Source organism: Alosa sapidissima, chromosome 21, assembly GCF_018492685.1.
Source record: "Alosa sapidissima isolate fAloSap1 chromosome 21, fAloSap1.pri, whole genome shotgun sequence".
NCBI classification, from domain to species: domain Eukaryota; kingdom Metazoa; phylum Chordata; class Actinopteri; order Clupeiformes; family Clupeidae; genus Alosa; species Alosa sapidissima.
In genome coordinates this window covers 7,155,110-7,174,879 of record NC_055977.1, presented here as the reverse complement: position 1 = coordinate 7,174,879, position 19,770 = coordinate 7,155,110, and the positions used below count along the sequence as shown (strand labels likewise).

The following is a 19,770-nucleotide window of genomic DNA, read 5'->3' as shown; positions in this document are numbered from 1 at the left end:
ACTTTCCTTTCAATACATAGGCTACTGCTATTTCCATAATGGGTGCAGTGATTTCTTGTTGCTCAAACCTGGCAATGTTTCAACAACATGCTTTAACAGATTGCAAATTCACTTTACATATTTACATCTGAAGGCTGTCTGCATGTTTTGCATATGATAAAGATATTATCAGAGTGAGTTTAGAGGTGCTGGTGCAGAAATGGCACACCTTTGGGATCTGCTGAAACACAGATCTCTCTTTTTTTTTATTAATGTTCCTATGGTAATATTATCATTCTAAATGGTTATTCGCGACTAAGGCTACAGGTTGGCAATATTTTGGTGTATACTTTAAATGTGTTACTTACGGCATTTATCTTTTTACAGTATTTAGTCATTATCTATTCATATTTGATTAGGCGGACGACTGGAGCTCTTATTGTGTAAATGGTCTATGAATGGTCACACAGAGCACCTTACCTTACCTTACTATGCACAGACAATCACAGGCTCAGTCCCTGCCTCAGTCATTGCAAGCGCCTCTTGATTGATTAATCACCACTAGTGGATACTGTTTTTAGAATTGATGTAGATTAAGTGTTAGTTAGTATAATTTGTATTTTAGTATATTTAGTATATTCTTTATCTTCTACTGTCCTTATTGCTTAGTTGTGTTTTTTATATTATATACTTTTAATTACTTTTTCTGCTGTTAGTGAATGTGTGTGTGTGTTGTCTGTATGCTACTGAGACCTTGAATTTCCCCTGGGGATCAATAAAGTATCTATCTATCTATCTATCTATCTATGGTCTGTCAAACTGCTACTACTATTACTACTACCGTATTTTCCGGACTATAAGTCACACTTGTTTTCATAGTTTGGCTGGTCCTGCGATTCAGGTGCAACATATATTTATATATATGTTTTTTTCCTCTTCATGACACATTTTTTGACTGGTGCGAGTTATACTCCGGTGCGGCTTATAGTCCGGAAAATACGGTACTATTACTACTACTACTACTAGCCTACTTATGTTCCTCACCATGTTCAAGGCCTGAAAGAAATTATGCCCCCTGTTCTTTGTCTCACAAAATGCCTAATCTTTTGGACTGTATTGTAGTTTTACTGATACAGTAAATCTTCTGAAAATGCCACCAATACAATATACAGGTGGTTGCATTTACTCTAGAACATGTGTCATGTAATTACATTCAAATCCCTCCATTATTTGGAAGTAAATTTTCCCCCCTTTGACCACTGCATTGACCACTGCATTGAATTGTGTAAGACATCAACAGAGCCAGCGATACAAACAATGGTTGTTTATTTAAACCACAGTTATACACACACACACACACACACACACACACACACATACTCTCTCTCTCTCATACACACACATACACACACAAAAACATGAAAAGACACAGACACTAGAAACCAAAAGGAATATATATATATATACGAAGAGGTCTTCAAGGAAACACCATATCCTACACACCCACCCTAATGTTCATTTGCCTGTGGTGGAGCTCAAATTCATCTGGTATGGAATCTGGTGAGAGAAAAACACGGAACCATGTTACCAGAAAATACAAAAAGATAAACCAACAGCTTTGAAATGAAGAAAACAAGGCCACTCAACAGTCATCCACAGGTGATGATTAACCCAAACACAATAAAGAGGTGGAGGCTGAATTGTTCATCAACTGCTTAGAAGTACCCTGGTGACAATGGACATTATGCACAGAAGGCTCTTTAGCCAGTGTTTAATTTCTGGTGGAGCGTCAGCTCTGTTGTAACGGCATCTTCTGTTATATTCTGCTCCTACATATTCACTCCGACACTGAATATCTTGTTTGTCCAATAATTACATTTCTAACACTTGCATAAATGCTTCAATATCGTAACATGCTGATTCACTAGGTGTTACACTCAACCGAGTCTAGCTACAACACACCCTGGCTCCATCGGAAATAAATTAGCTGGCTTAAGTGTGTTCCATGCATATGATCAATTGGGATCACCATCTGCCAAAACAAGCAATCAGTTAACTGTAGGGAGTTGCAGGTTGATCTAATCCTTTTCAGGCTCTAATCAATGGTGACCCCAACACCCCCCCTACATACACACACACACACACACACACACACACACACACACACACACACACACACATGTCGTTTTACAATTTACCAGTTAAAAATAAATACCTACTGGCCATTGTATAGTTAGTGAGATGAGCAGGGTATTCTAACTGAGCCAAACAAAGCACGAAAGAGAGCAAATGAAACGCAAACATTACATTTGCTTATCTGCTCATTTGCTTATTTACTTATCTCATATACAACATGTACAACTGTAGCGTGGTCATCGCCTGACTGCTACATGGTCTGGAAGGTGATCCACGTGCAGTCTTACCATTGCAGCGGTACTGTAGATTAGACCAGATGATGTTTTCTTGAGAGAAGCAGAAGACTCCCAGACGGCCACCTCTCATAGTTGTGTCAATCACCACGCCAGAGTCGGCCACTAGGGAGGTTCCCTCAAAGAGCTGCACTCTGTCAGAAGAACACAGACGGCAAAATAACAACAAATAATTATAGTGACTGATTATTTATTTTTGGTATTAGCAATTTTAGCGACCACTTGGCATGACTATGACCGTGAACAACACTTGTAAAACATAATTTTACAAGTAACAGTATGTGTTAAGCAAGTCAATACAGTGTTGCCCACAGAATTGAATTCTATTTGTGGTGGTAGGTTTGCAGAATTAACTTGAATGCAACAGTTTTTAACAAATTAGTTATATTGTATGTTGATGTTGATATTGTGGTGGGCCGCCACAAATAAGTCAATGTATGGTAAACATTGCAATATAACTTCGCTCACTGCCTTGCACAACGGACAGACTGAGAAAGTCCTTTGTCCCCAGAGCCATTGAACTGTTCAATGCCTCACTTAAGGGAAGAGGAGAGATAGACTTCTCTGCATAGTCTGTTATGATGTTTGGTACTGTCTGTCCACTAGCCACTTGTACCACTGTCTTTATGCCTCACTGTTTGCGTGCTATATTAGCACATTAGCACATATGCATAACCCCCCCCCCCCCTCCATGCCACAGCTGAACTGTGGCCACACTTATACATTTTCTTAAATAGTTAAATATATAGATATATAGACTTTACTTCTGCATTGTTGCACTGTTGCACTTACTCATTTGCACTATCACCATGACCACTATCACCACTGCACTACCACCATGACACTCATTCACACAGAGCACCTTAGAGCACCTTACCATACCTTACTATGCACAGAGAATCACAGGCTCAGTCCCTGCCTCAGTCATTGCAAGCGCCTCTGATTGATTAATCACCACTATGTGGATACTGTTTTTATAATTGATTTAGATTAAGTGTTAGTTAGTATAATTTGTATTTTTGTAATTTGTATTTTAGTATATTTTTATATATTGTATTAAGTGTTAATTAGTATAATTTGTATTTTAGTATATTTAGCATATACTTTATCTTCTACTGTCCTTATTGCTTAGTTGTGTTTTCATATTATATACTTTAATTACTCTTTCTACTGTTAAATAATGTGTTTGTGCTGTATGTATGCTGCTGAGACCTTGAATTTCCCCTGGGGATCAATAAAGTATCTATCTATCTATCTATCTATCTATCTATCTATCTATCTACAGTATATCATGCCAGCCAGGTGCAAAAGTGGCCTCACTGGCACTACATGAAGAAGCCTTAAGAGGGCGCTCTCGTCTCACCTGATGTAGCCCACCTGAGGGCGGTGGCGGAGATGCCAACGGTAGGAGGTTCGGTCCCTCCAGCCAACATTCCGGGGGTCTTTCCAGAGCAGGGTCACTTCGTCCTGGGTGCTGCCAGTGTGCCACAAGGCGTTACGGAGATACTCCCCAGGGCCGGTGCTTGACTTCACCGCCTGGAAGCGTAAAGAGCCGAGTCAGCTTGTTTCCCAGCTATCATAGTTCATGTCCAGATACACATTTTTTTAAGTGTATTTTTTGTCCTTTAACTTTATTATGACAGAACAGTGAAGAGGCAGACAGGAAGTGAGTGGGAGAGAGAGAGATGGGATGGGATCAGGATATGACCCGGGTCACAATCGAACCCAGGTCCCTGCAGGCACTTGGACACGTAGATGGTATGAGCCCTGTAGCCAGTTGCGCCACAGCGCCCCGCTGATACACATTTTTAATCTTTAGAAAGTCTGTTATAGACAACAACAGATGTACTATAACTTGCCAAACTGTTTGCCCTGTGGCAACTGTAAAGCTTAAAGAAAACAACTACTTTTATCAGTGTTGGCAGTAAAAAAAGAGAATAAATGACTTCTTTGATCTCTATTACTCACTCAAGTCAAGTCAAGTCAGATGTATGGCACATTTAAAACAACAAGAGCACTCATTAAATCATGTTGCATAAATGTGTCATCCTAAAACTTCAACCGTACACACTGCCATGGTGCCATGGTGTATTAAGTACAAGTATATATACTCTTTTGATCCAGTGAGGGAAATTAAGCGAAGCGCTAACCAGTAGGCCACGGCTGCCCCTATTATTAGTAGTATTATATATTATATTATATTATATATATAGTATATTAGTATTAGCAGAGCTCCCTGCCTCTTACTTTGAGCTGCAGGCCAGGCTCTGCAGAGGCTCTGAAGGGGAGAGACTGCCAGTAGGTCTGTTCCGTCTGCTTCCACATCACCACATAGAAGCTGGACGAGTCCTGGTACCCAAAGATGAAGCCCACGTAGTCGTCATCTGTGGCTGTGTTGACGTGGAACGTGCCCTCAAAGTCAACGCCGTTGAAGGCCGTATAACCTGGACGAAGACAGAGGTCCCAAAGTTACTATAGTTACTGCAGCATTGTTACAAAGCTAACATTACAGTCCAACAGGTTGCACTGGTAAAAAAACATGTCTGTGCCTTTATGACAACAAAGATGTTACACCAAATAGAAGCAAACATTTCTATACTGCATATACAACTACTCTATATGTCGGGGATTGGACATTTACTAATATTTCAAAATGTCCCTTCTATAATGTATTATATGTGTCCCATATTTTATGACGCACAAAATATACAATTGGTTAGCTATGCTGCCTCACTTGATATGAGACACATCGATTAATATGAGATACATAGATATGAGATACATAGATTAATATGAGTTTCATAGATTAATATGAGTTTCATAGATTCACGTACCCACGGCCAGCCCAGGGTCACTATTCATGGTCTGCACAATCTCCATGCCCTAAAAGTCAGTCAGATCATTCAACAATGGTCAGTCATTGTAAATCAATCATTCAACAGCCCCAAATATAGTCATTAACCATTAACATGAATGTAGTGAGGTGAGCTACGCTCATTGATCTCACCTGGTTGAGTACTACCCAGTTGGGGTCGATCTGGGCTTCGCCCTCTGGGTCCAAGATGACTGTCTGGTAAGCCCTGAAGTCAGTCATGGTGACCTCCGCGTTCTCTGGACACACATCTATCAGGTCCACTACCTTGTCATTGTCAAAGTCCGTCTCGCATACGTCGCCAACTCCATTGCCTGCACAGGTAGCAACAAAAACTTTTAATGGTTCAAGTTCTCTTATTATATTTTAAGTTGACTCACTTGAATTTCATCACTTGAATTTCCCTTGGGGATCAATAAAGTATCTATCTATCTATCTATCTATCTATCTATCTATCTATCTATCTATCTATCTATCTATCTACTGTATCTATCTATCTAAGTTTAAAGTTAGAAATTTACACTGTTTATGCAATCTTGTTCAATCATTTATCAGACCTAATCCTTTCATAATTTGATCTGACTTTCTTATAAATGTTGTGGAAATAGTTCAACAGTTTTTTAATAAGTTGCACTGCATGACTTGTTTCTTTGGGTTAACAGGCAGGCTACACCATTATTACCACATGTAACTGAAGCATTATATAATCAAGGAAACCGCAAATGGAACGCTTAAATAGCACACCCGCCGTAGTTGTAAGACCAGTTCACCCACCATCCGAGTCTATCTGACTGGGGTTGGGAATTAGGCGGCAGTTATCCGGGCCGGGGGGCTGTGTGTCCGGAATGCCATCGTTATCATCATCTTCATCACACTCATCACCGATGCCGTCATTGTCTGAGTCCACCTGAGAGCTGTTGGGGACGTCTGGGCAGTTGTCTCTGGTGTCCTGAAGACCATCCCCATCCCTTAAAAGGACAAATCGGGAAAAAACCTTAATTAATTTTTATCAAAAGTAAACGATTTGTGTGAGTGTGTGTATGTGTGTGTGTGTGTATCTGTGTGTAAGTGTGTGTATGTGTGTGTGTGTAAACTCACCGATCCTGGTCGGTGTCACATACATCCCCCACCAAGTCATCATCTGAATCTGACTGTACAAGAAAAGAGATTGGAAGATTATACCACACCAAAACCAAAACAGACCTTAGCATGCTATCATCAAAACCTGCAGCTCATATCTACAGCCATATATTAAACATGCTCATATTCACATTTATTCACGCACACGCACACGCACACGCACACGCACGCCCAGGGGGCAGCCGTGGCCTACTGGTTAGCACTTCAGACTTGTAACCAGAGGGTTGCCGGTTCGAACCCCGACCAGTAGGCACGGCTGAAGTGCCCTTGAGCAGGGCACTTAACCCCTCACTGCTCCCTGAGCGCCGCTGTTGATGCAGGCAGCTCACTGCGCCGGGATTAGTGTGTGCTTCACCTCACTGTGTGTACTTCACTAATTCACGGATTGGGATAAATGCAGAGACCAAATTTCCCTCACGGGATCAAAAGAGTATATACTTATACCCACACGCACACGCACACGCACACACACACACACCTGCAACGGATCGTTGGCTTCTGGGCAGTTGTCACATTCATCCCCGACTCCGTCACCATCTCGATCGTTCTGCATGGGATTTGGGATTTTGGGGCAGTTGTCCAACATATTAGGGATGCCTGAGAGTCAGTAAGACACAGGATGTTGGAAATAATAATGAGGAGGAGGAGGAGGAGAAAAGGAGAAGGAGGATGGAGGACTGCTCCTTAGCCAGTACACTAGGGCAATTCCACGGAAATTTGACTTTTTGTCACATCCATAACGCCAGTGAAATGCCTTGGCATTTGTATGATGTGAATGATAAAATCCATTTTTTGTGCATTTTTTCTAATGTACATTCTTCAGCCAAAAATAGCAAATGCTCAAATTTCATGTAATCATTCACATCATACCATACCATCACATTTTATTGGCGTTATGGATGTTACAAAAAACGTAATTTTCCATGGAATTGCCCACTACCACCAGACACCGTCTCAGATGTGTGAGACAGGAAGGCATTCCTCACCATCTCCATCAATGTCGTTGTCACACGTGTCGCCAGCCCCGTTTCCATCAGTGTCCAGCTGGTATCTGTTTGGCACGTTGGGGCAGTTGTCGCAGGCATCGCCGAAGGAGTCGTTGTCTGAGTTCTGTTGGTCTTTATTTGGCACCAGTCGACAGTTATCCTGAAAAAGAAGTGTGATATGGCTGAATCAATAATAACATGAATGGACACTAGATATACACATGCAAACAGGAGTCTTTTTCACATACAGTACACCATCTTGTGATGCACCTGGACACATCATCAGTGATGTTTCCTGGAGTCACTGGGTGTTTCGTGCCTTTCAACAATCAAGTACTGGCTTGTGTCCAGGAAGCGCTACAGTGTTCAAGAAAGATCACATATACTGTAAGGTATGAGCTACACCAGGCGAGTAACTGAAGCGTTCTGTTCGCAAAGCGTAAAATCCATTTTAAAAGACTGGTCTATTTTTTTTAAACGTACGCGCCACTATCATGTCTGGTGTAGCTACTTCTATTAATTATAGTGGCAGCTAATTGTTGCAGCAGACGCTACGCGAACGGAACGCTTCAATTACACGCCTGGTGTAGCTCATACCTAAGAGTGTTTGAGTATCCAAGAGAGCCCACATCCAGCTAGCACTGAGTGCCTATTCTACTCAGATTCAGACATGGAGGCTGGTCGAGCCTGCTGTACTGTACTCAACCCCACACAGAGGCCCAGAGACACCGGTTACCTCAACGTTTTTGATGCCGTCTCCGTCTGCGTCCTCGTCACACTGGTCACCGATGCCATCGCCATCGGCATCCTCCTGCCCTGAGTTGGGGGTGTTGACACAGTTGTCCTGAGGGGGCAGTCAAGAGGACAGTGATAAACAGCTTACAGTGCCAACTGAAGTATTATATGGATGTATTGTGTGTGTGTGTGTGTGTGTGTGTGTGTGTAGATGTGTGTGAGTGTTCTGCATCTATTTAGGACTATGAGTGATGTGTGTGATATGTGATGGGATGAGATATGTGTGCATATATGGGAATGCATGTGTATGAGAGAGAGAGAGAGAGAGAGAGAGAGAAAGAAAGAGAGATCTTACAGCTCGACAGTGCTTATCATTGTCAATGCATGGCAGAGACTCGTCCGGGTATCCATCGATGTCAGAGTCCGGAGCACACATGTGTCCATTTCCTGCCCAGCCAACATTACACTATGACAGAGAGGACAGAGAAAAGGACACATCTTTCAGAACAGAGAACACAGAACATAGAACACAGAACACAGAACATAGAACACAGAACACAGAACATAGAACACAGACACACAACATAGAACACAGAACATAGAATACAGACACAAATACTGCTTCAAGGCAATAGCACTGTGAGTAGCCCTGATCCCTGACAGAAACACAACCACTGGAAATCCTTAAACAAGACATGAGCTTCTTCAGTTTTAGCTGACAATTTGCCCCTAATGCATTTTATGGGGTTCCATAAATTCTTTTCATTCTGTGGCAGGCAGTGGGCATGGACAGTGGATGAACCAGATTGCAGATTTTTTATGTGGTTAATCCCCACTACCAGATGGGAGTGAAAGTACTATGCAATGAGTAAAAACTAGAAACAAGCATGAATATCAGCCATTGAGAGACAGAAACTGTGAGGCAGAGAGAGTTTCTCTGAGAGGCACTGGCAGCGGTGAAGTGTGTGAGGATGGGACAGGTAGCATCTATACCAAAGATTGTAAAGCACTATGCTCTAAGATCTTTGCGCTACTCGCTAAGATCTTTGCTCTACGTGAGTGGCACTCACCACGCAGGACACTTCTCCGTTCCGCTCCATCACACAGTGGCCATTCACGTCACATGGGTTGTAGCCTAGCGCGTCACAAGTCCGCCGCACGAAACAGCCCACCGACTGGTTGCCCTCGAATCCACCTTTACATGCCCCACAAGAGAATGACCCCTGAGAATCAAAGAATATGCAGAGAGAGAGAAAGAGAGAGAGAGACATTAAGTCGACTCGACATTAATTAGATAAAAGAAAAAGTCATATTTAGTGAGTGTGTTTGACTAGACTCTAGACTAGACTAGAATTGGATCTTGCAGAGCAATTTGCCTTTGACAAAAATCTCATATTAGCAAAGGTATCATTAGAGCCTCTACAAACAAAAACAATGGAGTCGTCACATGTGCATATCAGCGTCTTTGAGTGTCAAATTAATGTATTATTATTATTATTATTATTATTATTATTAATAATAATAATAATAATAATAATAATCTCAGCTGCCTGTGTCAAGGTCTGATCTCTGATAAATGTGGATGGGACTCACCACTGTGTTGGTGCACACTGAGTTGGGCACGCATGTACTAGAGAGGTCAGCACACTCATCAATGTCCACACACACCTGGGAAAGACAAACAGAATGCCCATTCAGTTCAGAAGACTGCTGAATACACTAGTGTGCATTTTTGTTTGAACTGTCCATGTGCGTCTATCCATCACCATTTGTTTTATGGCCCACATTTAGTCAATTAGACTGCATTTTTCAAGCCTTACGCATAACATGTTTATATGCGTATAAACAACACATCAACAACTTACCAAACCCAAACTCTTCCACAGGAGTGATATTAATAGCTAACCTTGCGATAGCTATTCATTAACCTCTACTAGTAGCCACTGACTGCCGCCATCACTGATAAGGGTGCTATTGCAGGTCTGAACGCTGATAGCAGTGGATAATGAAAAGGATGTCAGGCCCACTGGGGCACATGGCCTTTTAAGGTCACAATGTGAGCTTGTGCACAACTCTTTTTCTAACTGGTGCACGTACAGCACGTCCGGATCAGAAGCAGGATGGACTAGCTGGAAGCCGGGATCAGCGAGAAAGCGTCAGGAATCAGGCACCACAGTTTTGCTAAAGTGAATAGCGGAAGTGAAGGCCGCTGCCCTGCCATTACAGATAAGGGTGCGATTGCAGGTGTGAGTGCTGATATGAGTGGATAACAGCGGCGGCGAGGGCTGCTGTGCTGACCTGCTTGTGGCTCATGGCGTACTCCACCCCGACCCCACTGACCTGCTTGTGGCTCTTGGCGTACTCCACCCCGACCCCGCTGACCACCTGGCCAGAGAAGCCGCGGGGACACGGCTCACAGGAGAAACCCCGGGCGGTGTTCACACACCCCTCCGCAGAGAAGCAGGGCTGAGCCAGGGCACACTGGGAGAGACAGAGAGAAAGTGGGGTGGAATAAAAGAGGAGAAGAGGAAGGAAGAGGGAAAGAAATAGAAAGAAAGTAAGAGAAGAAAAAGAAAGGATGGGAGAGAAAGAAAAAAAGAAAGGAAGAAAGAGATGAAAAAGAAAGAGAGAAGGATTCATTTACATATAGGGGAAGAGGACCTGTGCAAGAGATCGTCTATATTTTAGGAAATGTTCCCTTTGATCCTTTAACTCAGTTGCTATGTACAGGTGAAATAAACCCCAGATATTTAACAGGTATAAATGCAGACATGCTTGTGTGTGTGTTTGGCGCTGGTCACCAACAGAATGTGGCGTGTGGTGGGAGTGAGAAGGCCTGCTCTACTACCTCATCTATGTCCTGGCAGTGCGTTCCATTTCCCATCATGCCCTCGGGGCAGGGCCCACAGCGGTACCCTGGGTACTCCATGCTCTCCATGCAGGCCACGTCCTTATAGCAGGGGTTGGGCTGGCAGCGGGACTGAGGCTCAAGGAAGCCTGGCAAGAGGCATGATGGGTAGTCAAAGTCACAAACACAGTCACAAACATACCGGTACTCATGCTCTCTCTCTCTCTCTCTCTCTTTCCATTCTCTCCCTCTCTCTCTTTCTTTCTCTTTCTCTCTGTCTCTCTCCCCTCTCTTCATGAATGTCCAACACACACACACACACACACACACACACACACCCACAGTGTAAATGCTCACCACATGCTTGGCATTCCAGAATAGTATTCCTGATCAGGGACATCTCTTTGGTCTATCAGAAAGAAAGGCACAAAAAACATTTCAGCAGAAAGCTTTTTACATTCCAATTATAATCTCTCATTGGTGTTTATTAAACGGTTTTGACACTGTTGTTGTCTCACCTGTTCTCTAATGTCCTCTCTTAACTCCCCCATGATCTGGTTGAAGATAATAAGCTGGCCAATCAGAGCCTTGGTGTGATCGCCTGGTGACCAATGACAGATGGCAAATTCTTAACATGAAAAAAATAATTGGTAAGGAAGCCCTTTATGTCTTTTGTGTGTGTGTGCGTGTGTGTGTGCGTGTGTGTGTGTGTGTGTGTGTGACTCACCTAAGATAGCATTCACATCACTGTTCACTGCAAAGGAACAGACAAAGCAACCTCAACAAAATATCAAATGGATGTTTCCATTACTTGCACTTGCAACAATGGACCACTAGAGGGCAGTGTAGAAATGTACACTGCAGTATACAGCGTGTATTGCTCACTGACAGTACCTGTATTTTCCACAGAGGAATCTCCCTGGAATGGACAGTGAATGAGAAGTCCAGCTTTGGCCAGAGAGCCGCCAAGAGCCAGCTTGAGTGAATCTAGAGACCCCTGTGACAACAAAAGAGGGGATGCAACATGTACCATGAGCTATGGGCATATCAGAATCGGAATCAGAATCAGAATCACAATCAGAATGTACTAGAATCAGAATCATCTTCATGTACCATGAACTGTCCATTCATACATCCAGATGCTGTGGCCACCAAATCACAAGAGTGAAGATATACAATTAAGTTGCTCATTCTCGTTCTGCCTCACACATACACACATGCACAATGCAAAAACCTGCAGGCAAACTGCACAAGTATGTAGTTAAAAGAAAGTCATGGCGCACAAACAAATAATGCGCGCACGCGCATACACACTTACGCACGCACGCACTCACACTCACACACACACACCAGTGAAAACAGTAATAATCTTTCATGGCCAGATGAACCCTGACAGCAGACTATGGTTAAGCATGGTTAAGCACCTCTGAGGGCTGAAAAAGTGAAAGCAGAGTCCCCCAGACCAAAGACCTGCCAGAGAGTTACAGGCTTCTCATTAAACTGGAGCTAGTTTAAACAGGCTCGATCTATCAGACTAAAGACAGACAAACTGAGAACAACCATGTTTCAGGACCCTTTCTTTTCAGACACAGTCACACACATACACTTCTTCTCTCTGTTTTATACACACTCTCTCTCTCTCTCTCTCTCTCTCTCTCTCTCTCTCATGGTACTCACTGAAGGATTTAAGTCTCTCCGACACATAATTACAGGAATGAAAACAATGTTAGTACCAGTAAACAGGTGCTGGCAACATGTGGCCAAATGAACAATGTAAAGTATCTGTTGGAGTAAACTGGTGTTTTCTCCATGTGTCTTTAAGTGGAGCTGTGTTACGTACTTGGAGCGCTATAAAGCAGAGGCAACTCAAGTCGTGCCAAACCACACTGAGGACTGCACTCAAATAAACTACTGTACATCTGGGTTAGATCATTAACTTATGCCTAAATAGGTTATTTAGTGTGGTTTGCTTCTTCAAAGGACACACAGGTAACAAGATTAGAGTAATTGAGTTGATTCCTTTTAATCAACCTTTTCTATTTCAACAGTGAACAATATTAAAATAAATGTCATAAACAGTGTTGTAAATATGGTTATAGAATTAACTCATATAACAATTTGCATATCCACAATATCCTCCAGCCAACAATGGGCGTCGCCATGACACCTCAGTATTTAGAAATATGTTTTTCTGTTTCGGGCCGAAGCTGTGTTGTATTGATTTTAATGTGGCAGTGTGTGAGTGCAGAATTGTCAACATTTTGAAAGAAATATAAATTGAAGCATTTTCTAGTTAGCCTGCTGAGACTGCACTAAGTTATAATGTAAAGTAGCAGAAGGTGCACGCACATCCAACTTAGTACAGGTGTAGGGTAAAGTAGTAGCCTGACGAGCCAGACCCACATTAAAATGTAGGGTCTGGGCACTCACCGTTCGCAGTGCTCAGTCTGAGGGGCGGGATAATCGGTTGTCTTTCAAATTCCCTCTGCACGCAATAGGACAGCGCTATGAGTCCCATGCGGTTTCCCACCAGCGGAGCTAGTTGGCTAGTTTAAACTTTTGCCAACTTAAAAAAAGCTCAACTCTCACACTGTTGGCCAACAGCAACATCCATCTTCTTTGTTTTCAAGTAGTAGGGAATTCAAGCCAAACCGTTGCAACTCTGCCATCAATCATTATGTTATAGCCCGCCTAACGACTCTATGCACAATTTGATTGGCCTGATAGAAGTTTAATTTTTCGAGCTCACAAGCCAACGGAGAGTTGCTAGACTAGCCCTGGAAGCAAATGTAATTTGCTGCCGCTAGGGTGCGTCTAGATTTCTAGGCTAGTAAAGTAGATCCGTGAAAGAAAAAGTTATAAGTTATAATGTAAACAAAATCGATGGAAGATGAAAACCGGACAGAATAAGGTGGATAGTTAAAGCTAAATAAGATTGACTAGCACATGTCAGAAAAAAAGGTTGTAAAGGATATTATAGAGAAACATCCTATTTCAAATTACCAACAACAACATGCGGAATGTGAATGTAGTTATTTTACTGCTGACAATCATATACAGTGGTCAGCAAACATCACCTGCAATCTGGTGTACAACTTCTGCCCGTGACGGAATTCCACAGACTCCACCTCCTCTGGTAGGCCAATCAATTGGGGCAATCCCTGAGCCGAGTCGGCCAATCGGCAGTTGACATAGAGTTCCAGGAAGAGATGGCTTCGGCGGAGGCCGCCCACTCGCAAGATGACCGACTGTGTGCGTCCCTCGGCCAGAGTCGGGTTCTGCAGGTTCACTGTATGGATCTTCCCATCTGGACGCACGTACCGCACCAGCACTGGACCAGACAAGGGAGATGGAGAGATCAGAGAACAGGTCGAGGTCAAGGTGCGCACACACACACACACACACACACATGCACAGACACACACACACACACACACACACACACACACACACACACACACACACACACACATGCACACACACACACACACACACACACATATACACACACACACGGGAGGGGGTTGCAGATTCAAGGCTGGCTTCTCCTAACCCTGTCCAAGTGTCCTTGAGTAAGACAATGAACCCCAAACTGCTCCCCTATGTGCAGGTTTGCTCCTTGCATGGCGGCCTCTGTGTATAAGTGTGTGTGTGTGTGTGTGTGGCGTGAAATAGTGCTTTGAGTGCTCGGACGAGCAGAAAAACATGAAATATAGTAAATGCAGTCTATTTGCCATCGCCACTTGTGCATTCTACTCAGGGTGAACTTGGTAGGAATAAAGCAAGCGTAATAAAAAGAGCCTTTATAAAAACGAGAGATTTATAAAAAAAAAACCTTTACAAAAACGTTTGTTTACCTTTACTAAAGCTTTTTCACCTTTACTTGAGCTTTTTGTGTAAATCTGATATCTCTGACATCATTTGCGAGCTTTCTTACGTTTGTTGATCTTTCCCACGAGGGACACCTCCAGGTACTTCCTGTTGTCCTGCCTGTCATAGAAGCCCATCAGCATCCCGCCCATCTTGGCAGGAAGGCGGAACGTGGAGGTCAGGTAGAGGTCAGAGGCAGAGCCCAGAGCGCCCACCAGACTCTTCGCAGCCGAGGCGGACTGCTTAGAGTCGTGCAGGTCCAGAACGTCAATCACTAGAGGAAAGAAAGAGAGAGAGAGAGAGAGAGAGAGAGAACAGCACAAAGAAAGAAACATGGAGCGACATGATAATTAAAAATAAAGAAGACGTGGTGAGAGATGCAACAAAGTGAAAAGATCTGTGACTAGTGAAAGAATGGATATTTCTGAAAACATGAAAAAGATAAATCTATGTGTGACATGTGAACTGAGTTGACTGACCAAGTCACTGGATGTCTGTGAAAGATGAAACAGGGTGAACATTTAAATGAGAAGAAAAGATAGCCAAGGAAACACAGCTTTCTCAGTGTCAAAGGTCTCTTGACCTTGCCATATAAAACGGCTCAAAGACAACCCTATATTCAACCCTTTACTGTCACCCTGTGACTCCTCAAGTAGCAGACTCACTCAGATCCTCTACACCTAAAGTGTCACCTAAAACAGCCTTGTTTATAAATTAAATAATATATGAGCCAACAATAATGGCCTAATAAAGATAGCATTAGCCAAATCACTATTATGTAGTCTGGGTGAACCCAGAGGAACCTGTTAGCACATTTGAATTTGTTCTGCAGGTCCACCTGGAAAGAAGCCCATTGACACCCATTTCTGAACTTGGGCTTTTACTGTTTCCACAACCAGAAGCGAAATTAAATTTGTGCATTAAAAATGTACCAAATCGTTTCAGAAAGGCGGCAAACATCTTTCTCGCAAAGAAAGGTTTTAAATATTGAGTAAAAAAGGATTATATCTTACTGGGTTTATGGTGATTTGGAAACGGACGTCAATGGGCTCTTTTCCAGACCAACCCGCAGAGCAAATTTAAATTTGCTAACAGGTTTGTCTGGGCTCACCCAGGCAACTTATTTTCTGTTTTTTAATCAATTGGACGTGTATACACTAGACATAAAAATGAAAAAGTTATCTCTGGTCACTATAAGTGTTTCTTAAGCCTTGTATATTATAGCATTTGTTATTTGTATGTAGCTTTGGACAAAAGTGTCTGCCAAGTCTCATAATCATAACAATAACTATAGCTATGGACCCTTTCAGGAGAGTTACATTATCAGCATCATAGTTGGCCCCACAAGACTTGGGGCCCAAATAAAATGTTCAAGCATTGTTTGTGTTTACCTTGTTGAAAGGGTCCATAGCAACACATTATTTGTTTCTGTCTGCCTAGTTTACGTTTCTTCCAAAAATATGAATGCTATTCACTACATCATAATGAAAATGCTATAAATTATATGAAATACATTATGAAATACTGTACTTTAAAGCTGCTAGATTGTGTATAGTATGCAGTAGGTTCTCTGAGGTTAAAATGGAGAGGTTGTGAATGTCCCAGATATGCTGGTGGTCTGTCCGCACCTTTGTGAAATCCATCCCCGCCCCTGCAGTCTGGCTGCAGCATGCAGAGCTCCTGTCTCTCTCTCTCTCTCTCTCTCTCACACACACACACACACACACACACACACACACACACACACACACACACACACACACACACACACACACACACCTCACTGAAAGCTCTCTCAGCTCAGCTGGCAATAAGCAGTTTCTGGCTTTACAAGTCTGGATTTACCCCCCCCACCACCTTCCCCCTTTGCCCCACTCCATTAGTTCAGAAGTCCCTTACATCCCTTGCTTCACTCATTACATCTCTTGCTTTACTCACCTCCTTCTCCCTCTCCATCTCTCTCTCCCTCTCTCTCTCTCTCTCTCTCTCTCTCTCACTCCCTCTCCTTCTCTCTCTTTCTCTGGCTGTTTTTTTTTATATACAACACCACTACATATATCTGGATGTTTTTAATTATGTGATTCTGACCCTCTCACAGCTGATAAGTACACAATAAACCCAAGTGTCTCTCCCTCTTCCTCTCTGCCCCTCTCCAATGTACCCTCTCTGCTACCCTTCAGCTTTAACTGCCCCTCTCCAATGTACCCTCTCTGCTACCCTTCAGCTTTAACTGCCCCTCTCCAATGTACCCTCTCTGCTACCCTTCAGCTTTAACTGCCCCTCTCCAATGTGCCCCGGCGTGTTCTGTGGGTCGCCCTGCCCAGCTCCTGGGCAGGTCATATTCATTCGCTCTGACACATGGCAGAAAATCAAAGCGCAGGGTGGCAGCGTCAGGCCAGGGGGAAAGATCAACACTCCTGGGGGCAACCACCTCGTCGCCGCTGTCTCGCCCAAAGGAAAACATGGCTTTGTCCGATGCTCTCCCTCTCTCTCTCTCTCTCTCTCTCTCTCACCCACACACACACACACACTCTCTTACACTCTCTTATTCTCTCACACACTTCCTCTTGCTCTCTCTTTTACACTCACACACACTCTCTTTGTCTCTCTCTCACACACTCTCATAATCTCTCACACTCCCTCTTACTCTCTCTCTCTCTCTCTCTCTCTCTCTCTCACACACACACTCACACATTCCCTCTTACTCACTCTCTCTCACAAACACACACACACTCTTTTCACTTCTCTTTTAGGATCCTTTTATCCCTCCTGAGTTTTGTAAAGATTGCTGCCGCCCATCACTTTCCACACCCATTCAATGAACTCCCGTCACTCAACTGTCCTAGTGCTTTAGTCATGGTGCCCTTATGGGCACTATATATAGGCTAGTGAATGTGTGACTCTATAACAACTCTTTTTCAGTGCTGACACTTTGTCATAACTATCAGCCTATTTGACTGTGTCATTAACTACCTGTGGCAGTTTTTTTTCTATCTGGACTGGAGACACCCAAATTCTCCAATTATACAAAATAAAGTCGATTGTCACATACCACTGACTGAGGTGAGTGAAGGCTACTTAGAAAAGACGTTTGGGAACTTTAGTTGCTGGATGGCACTGTAGTGGTTCTTCCAAGAGCAAAGGCATCAACTAAATACTTAAATAGAATATTATGTACGTCTTGTCACTGAGTGAAAATGAATAACATCTCATGACATGCAAAACATTTTTAAAAAGTTAAACATACACACACACACACACCTTCGTGAACTCTAGAAACTCACGCTACATTTGCATACCCATTTCTTGTAAACATTGAAGAAGTTAAGCGAGAAGACGTGTCCACAAAGAGACAATGGGGTTAAATATTAACCTACACAAAACTCTCTTGGAATGTCACTCCAAACTTGGGACTAATCGCGTGAGTTATGTGAAAAAATGAGGAATATCAAATCACAAGAATACAATGTAGGCTACTAGGGACATTAATTGGTCAACAGCATCCTATATAAATAGCTTATTTTGATTACCTTGCATTTCTGATGAGTAGGTGAGATGGCATTGCAGTGCCACGAGCAGAATAAGCAATTTTTCCTGCAGTCCGCGAAACTCCACTCTGCGCGTTCCTTCTCCCATTGATAGTGCTATCCTAGACACCTTTACGCGCAGTGGGGGAAAAACCCTTAAAAATGCTTTACAAAAAAATGGTTTGCGTGTTTGCTGTAGACGTCTGCAATGTGCGCTCGTGATAATGCGGGCTTCTACACAGTTGGCCGGCTGAGTTAGTGCGCTGACCTGCGCGCTTGGCTGAAGAATGTTCAACGGATGTCTTGACGCCGATTCACTCCGCTTGGGGTACCCAGCGCCGAACACGTTCCTCGTGCTAATGAGAAACAGTTGGACCGCAGGCGACAATTACTGTGTAGGAGGAGAAGAGAGATCTATCATCAGGCTATTGGAAATCTTGGAAATTGAAAATCCAGCTGCTGTCCGTCCTACGATCCGTCTCTGAACCACACTTCTGTGAAACTCGATACCCCCTCTTTAAAGCACGCGTCTTTCTTACAATAGCCTAATGGACGTTTGTCAAGCAGATCTCATTGTTTGATGATGTACCGTAAAATTACTAACAAATTGCTGATAGATACAATTATACTGGATGATTCAGCCTAGATTCAGTCCCTTCCTCCACTACTTATTTCTCCTTTGCAACACGTCTCCTATAACCTCAAACATCCATGTATTTAACAGTGCGGTTTCAGTTATTTGTTTGATTAACTTTTTTTGTTTTGTTTAGAGCACTATGTTAATGCAGTAGGCCAAACAAAAATATATGATCGTTCAGTTCTCTGGCCAAGTTTATTCACAAAATAGCTTTCACTCTCGTCTGATAAAGCACATTTGTCTAGTTTAATTGCTTTTAAGAATTCATTTCTTATCATTTATATACTCTGTTCTTTCTTTCACTGTGGCTAGACACACAGTATCATCACAGGGGAGATGCATGGCCGCAAGCTGGACATCAGTTCTGAGGCCTGTACAGCTCACCCCTCAGATAAACATTTATTCCTAATTTATGGACATAACGATAACATGTTATGGCTCGCATATACAAATTACTGTCTGCCTTAGCTCATTCAGTGCATCACCAAGGCAGCCAATCGCTCAGAAAGCTGTTACTGGAAAGAAGACAGGGACCATGAACCGCACCAAATGGCTTTTTTTATGCACTTTTTTTTTGTAAGTGCCTTTGGACTAGGACACTACCAACATGTAGCTCTGTCCATATCCCATTTTTAGAGACTCTTAGTACATGGGACCATGGTGACACACAAACCACAATTCTAGTCAAACGTCCGACCGTGGCCTTAAGTAAAAGGCGGCTAGTTTTGCTAAACTTAAACCATTGAA

The 19,770-nt window shown here is 42.9% G+C and overlaps 1 protein-coding gene across 1 annotated transcript; it reads right to left on the bottom strand.

The window, feature by feature from the left end:
- Positions 1–1,370: 1,370 nt before the first annotated feature.
- Positions 1,371–18,837, bottom strand: LOC121695503 (thrombospondin-3b-like). The gene is made up of 23 exons (XM_042076401.1): positions 18,390–18,837; positions 14,927–15,133; positions 14,067–14,320; positions 11,884–11,986; positions 11,717–11,743; positions 11,508–11,590; positions 11,347–11,398; positions 10,990–11,138; positions 10,482–10,622; positions 9,735–9,809; positions 9,212–9,364; positions 8,497–8,607; positions 8,143–8,250; positions 7,407–7,566; positions 6,899–7,017; positions 6,379–6,431; positions 6,055–6,248; positions 5,416–5,594; positions 5,243–5,291; positions 4,656–4,852; positions 3,772–3,944; positions 2,403–2,542; positions 1,371–1,536 (listed from the first exon to the last, which is right to left on the bottom strand). The coding sequence occupies exons 1-23, from the start codon at positions 18,493–18,495 to the stop codon at positions 1,475–1,477; spliced, it is 2,895 nt and encodes a 964-aa protein (XP_041932335.1). The 5' UTR covers positions 18,496–18,837; the 3' UTR covers positions 1,371–1,474.
- Positions 18,838–19,770: the final 933 nt, after the last annotated feature.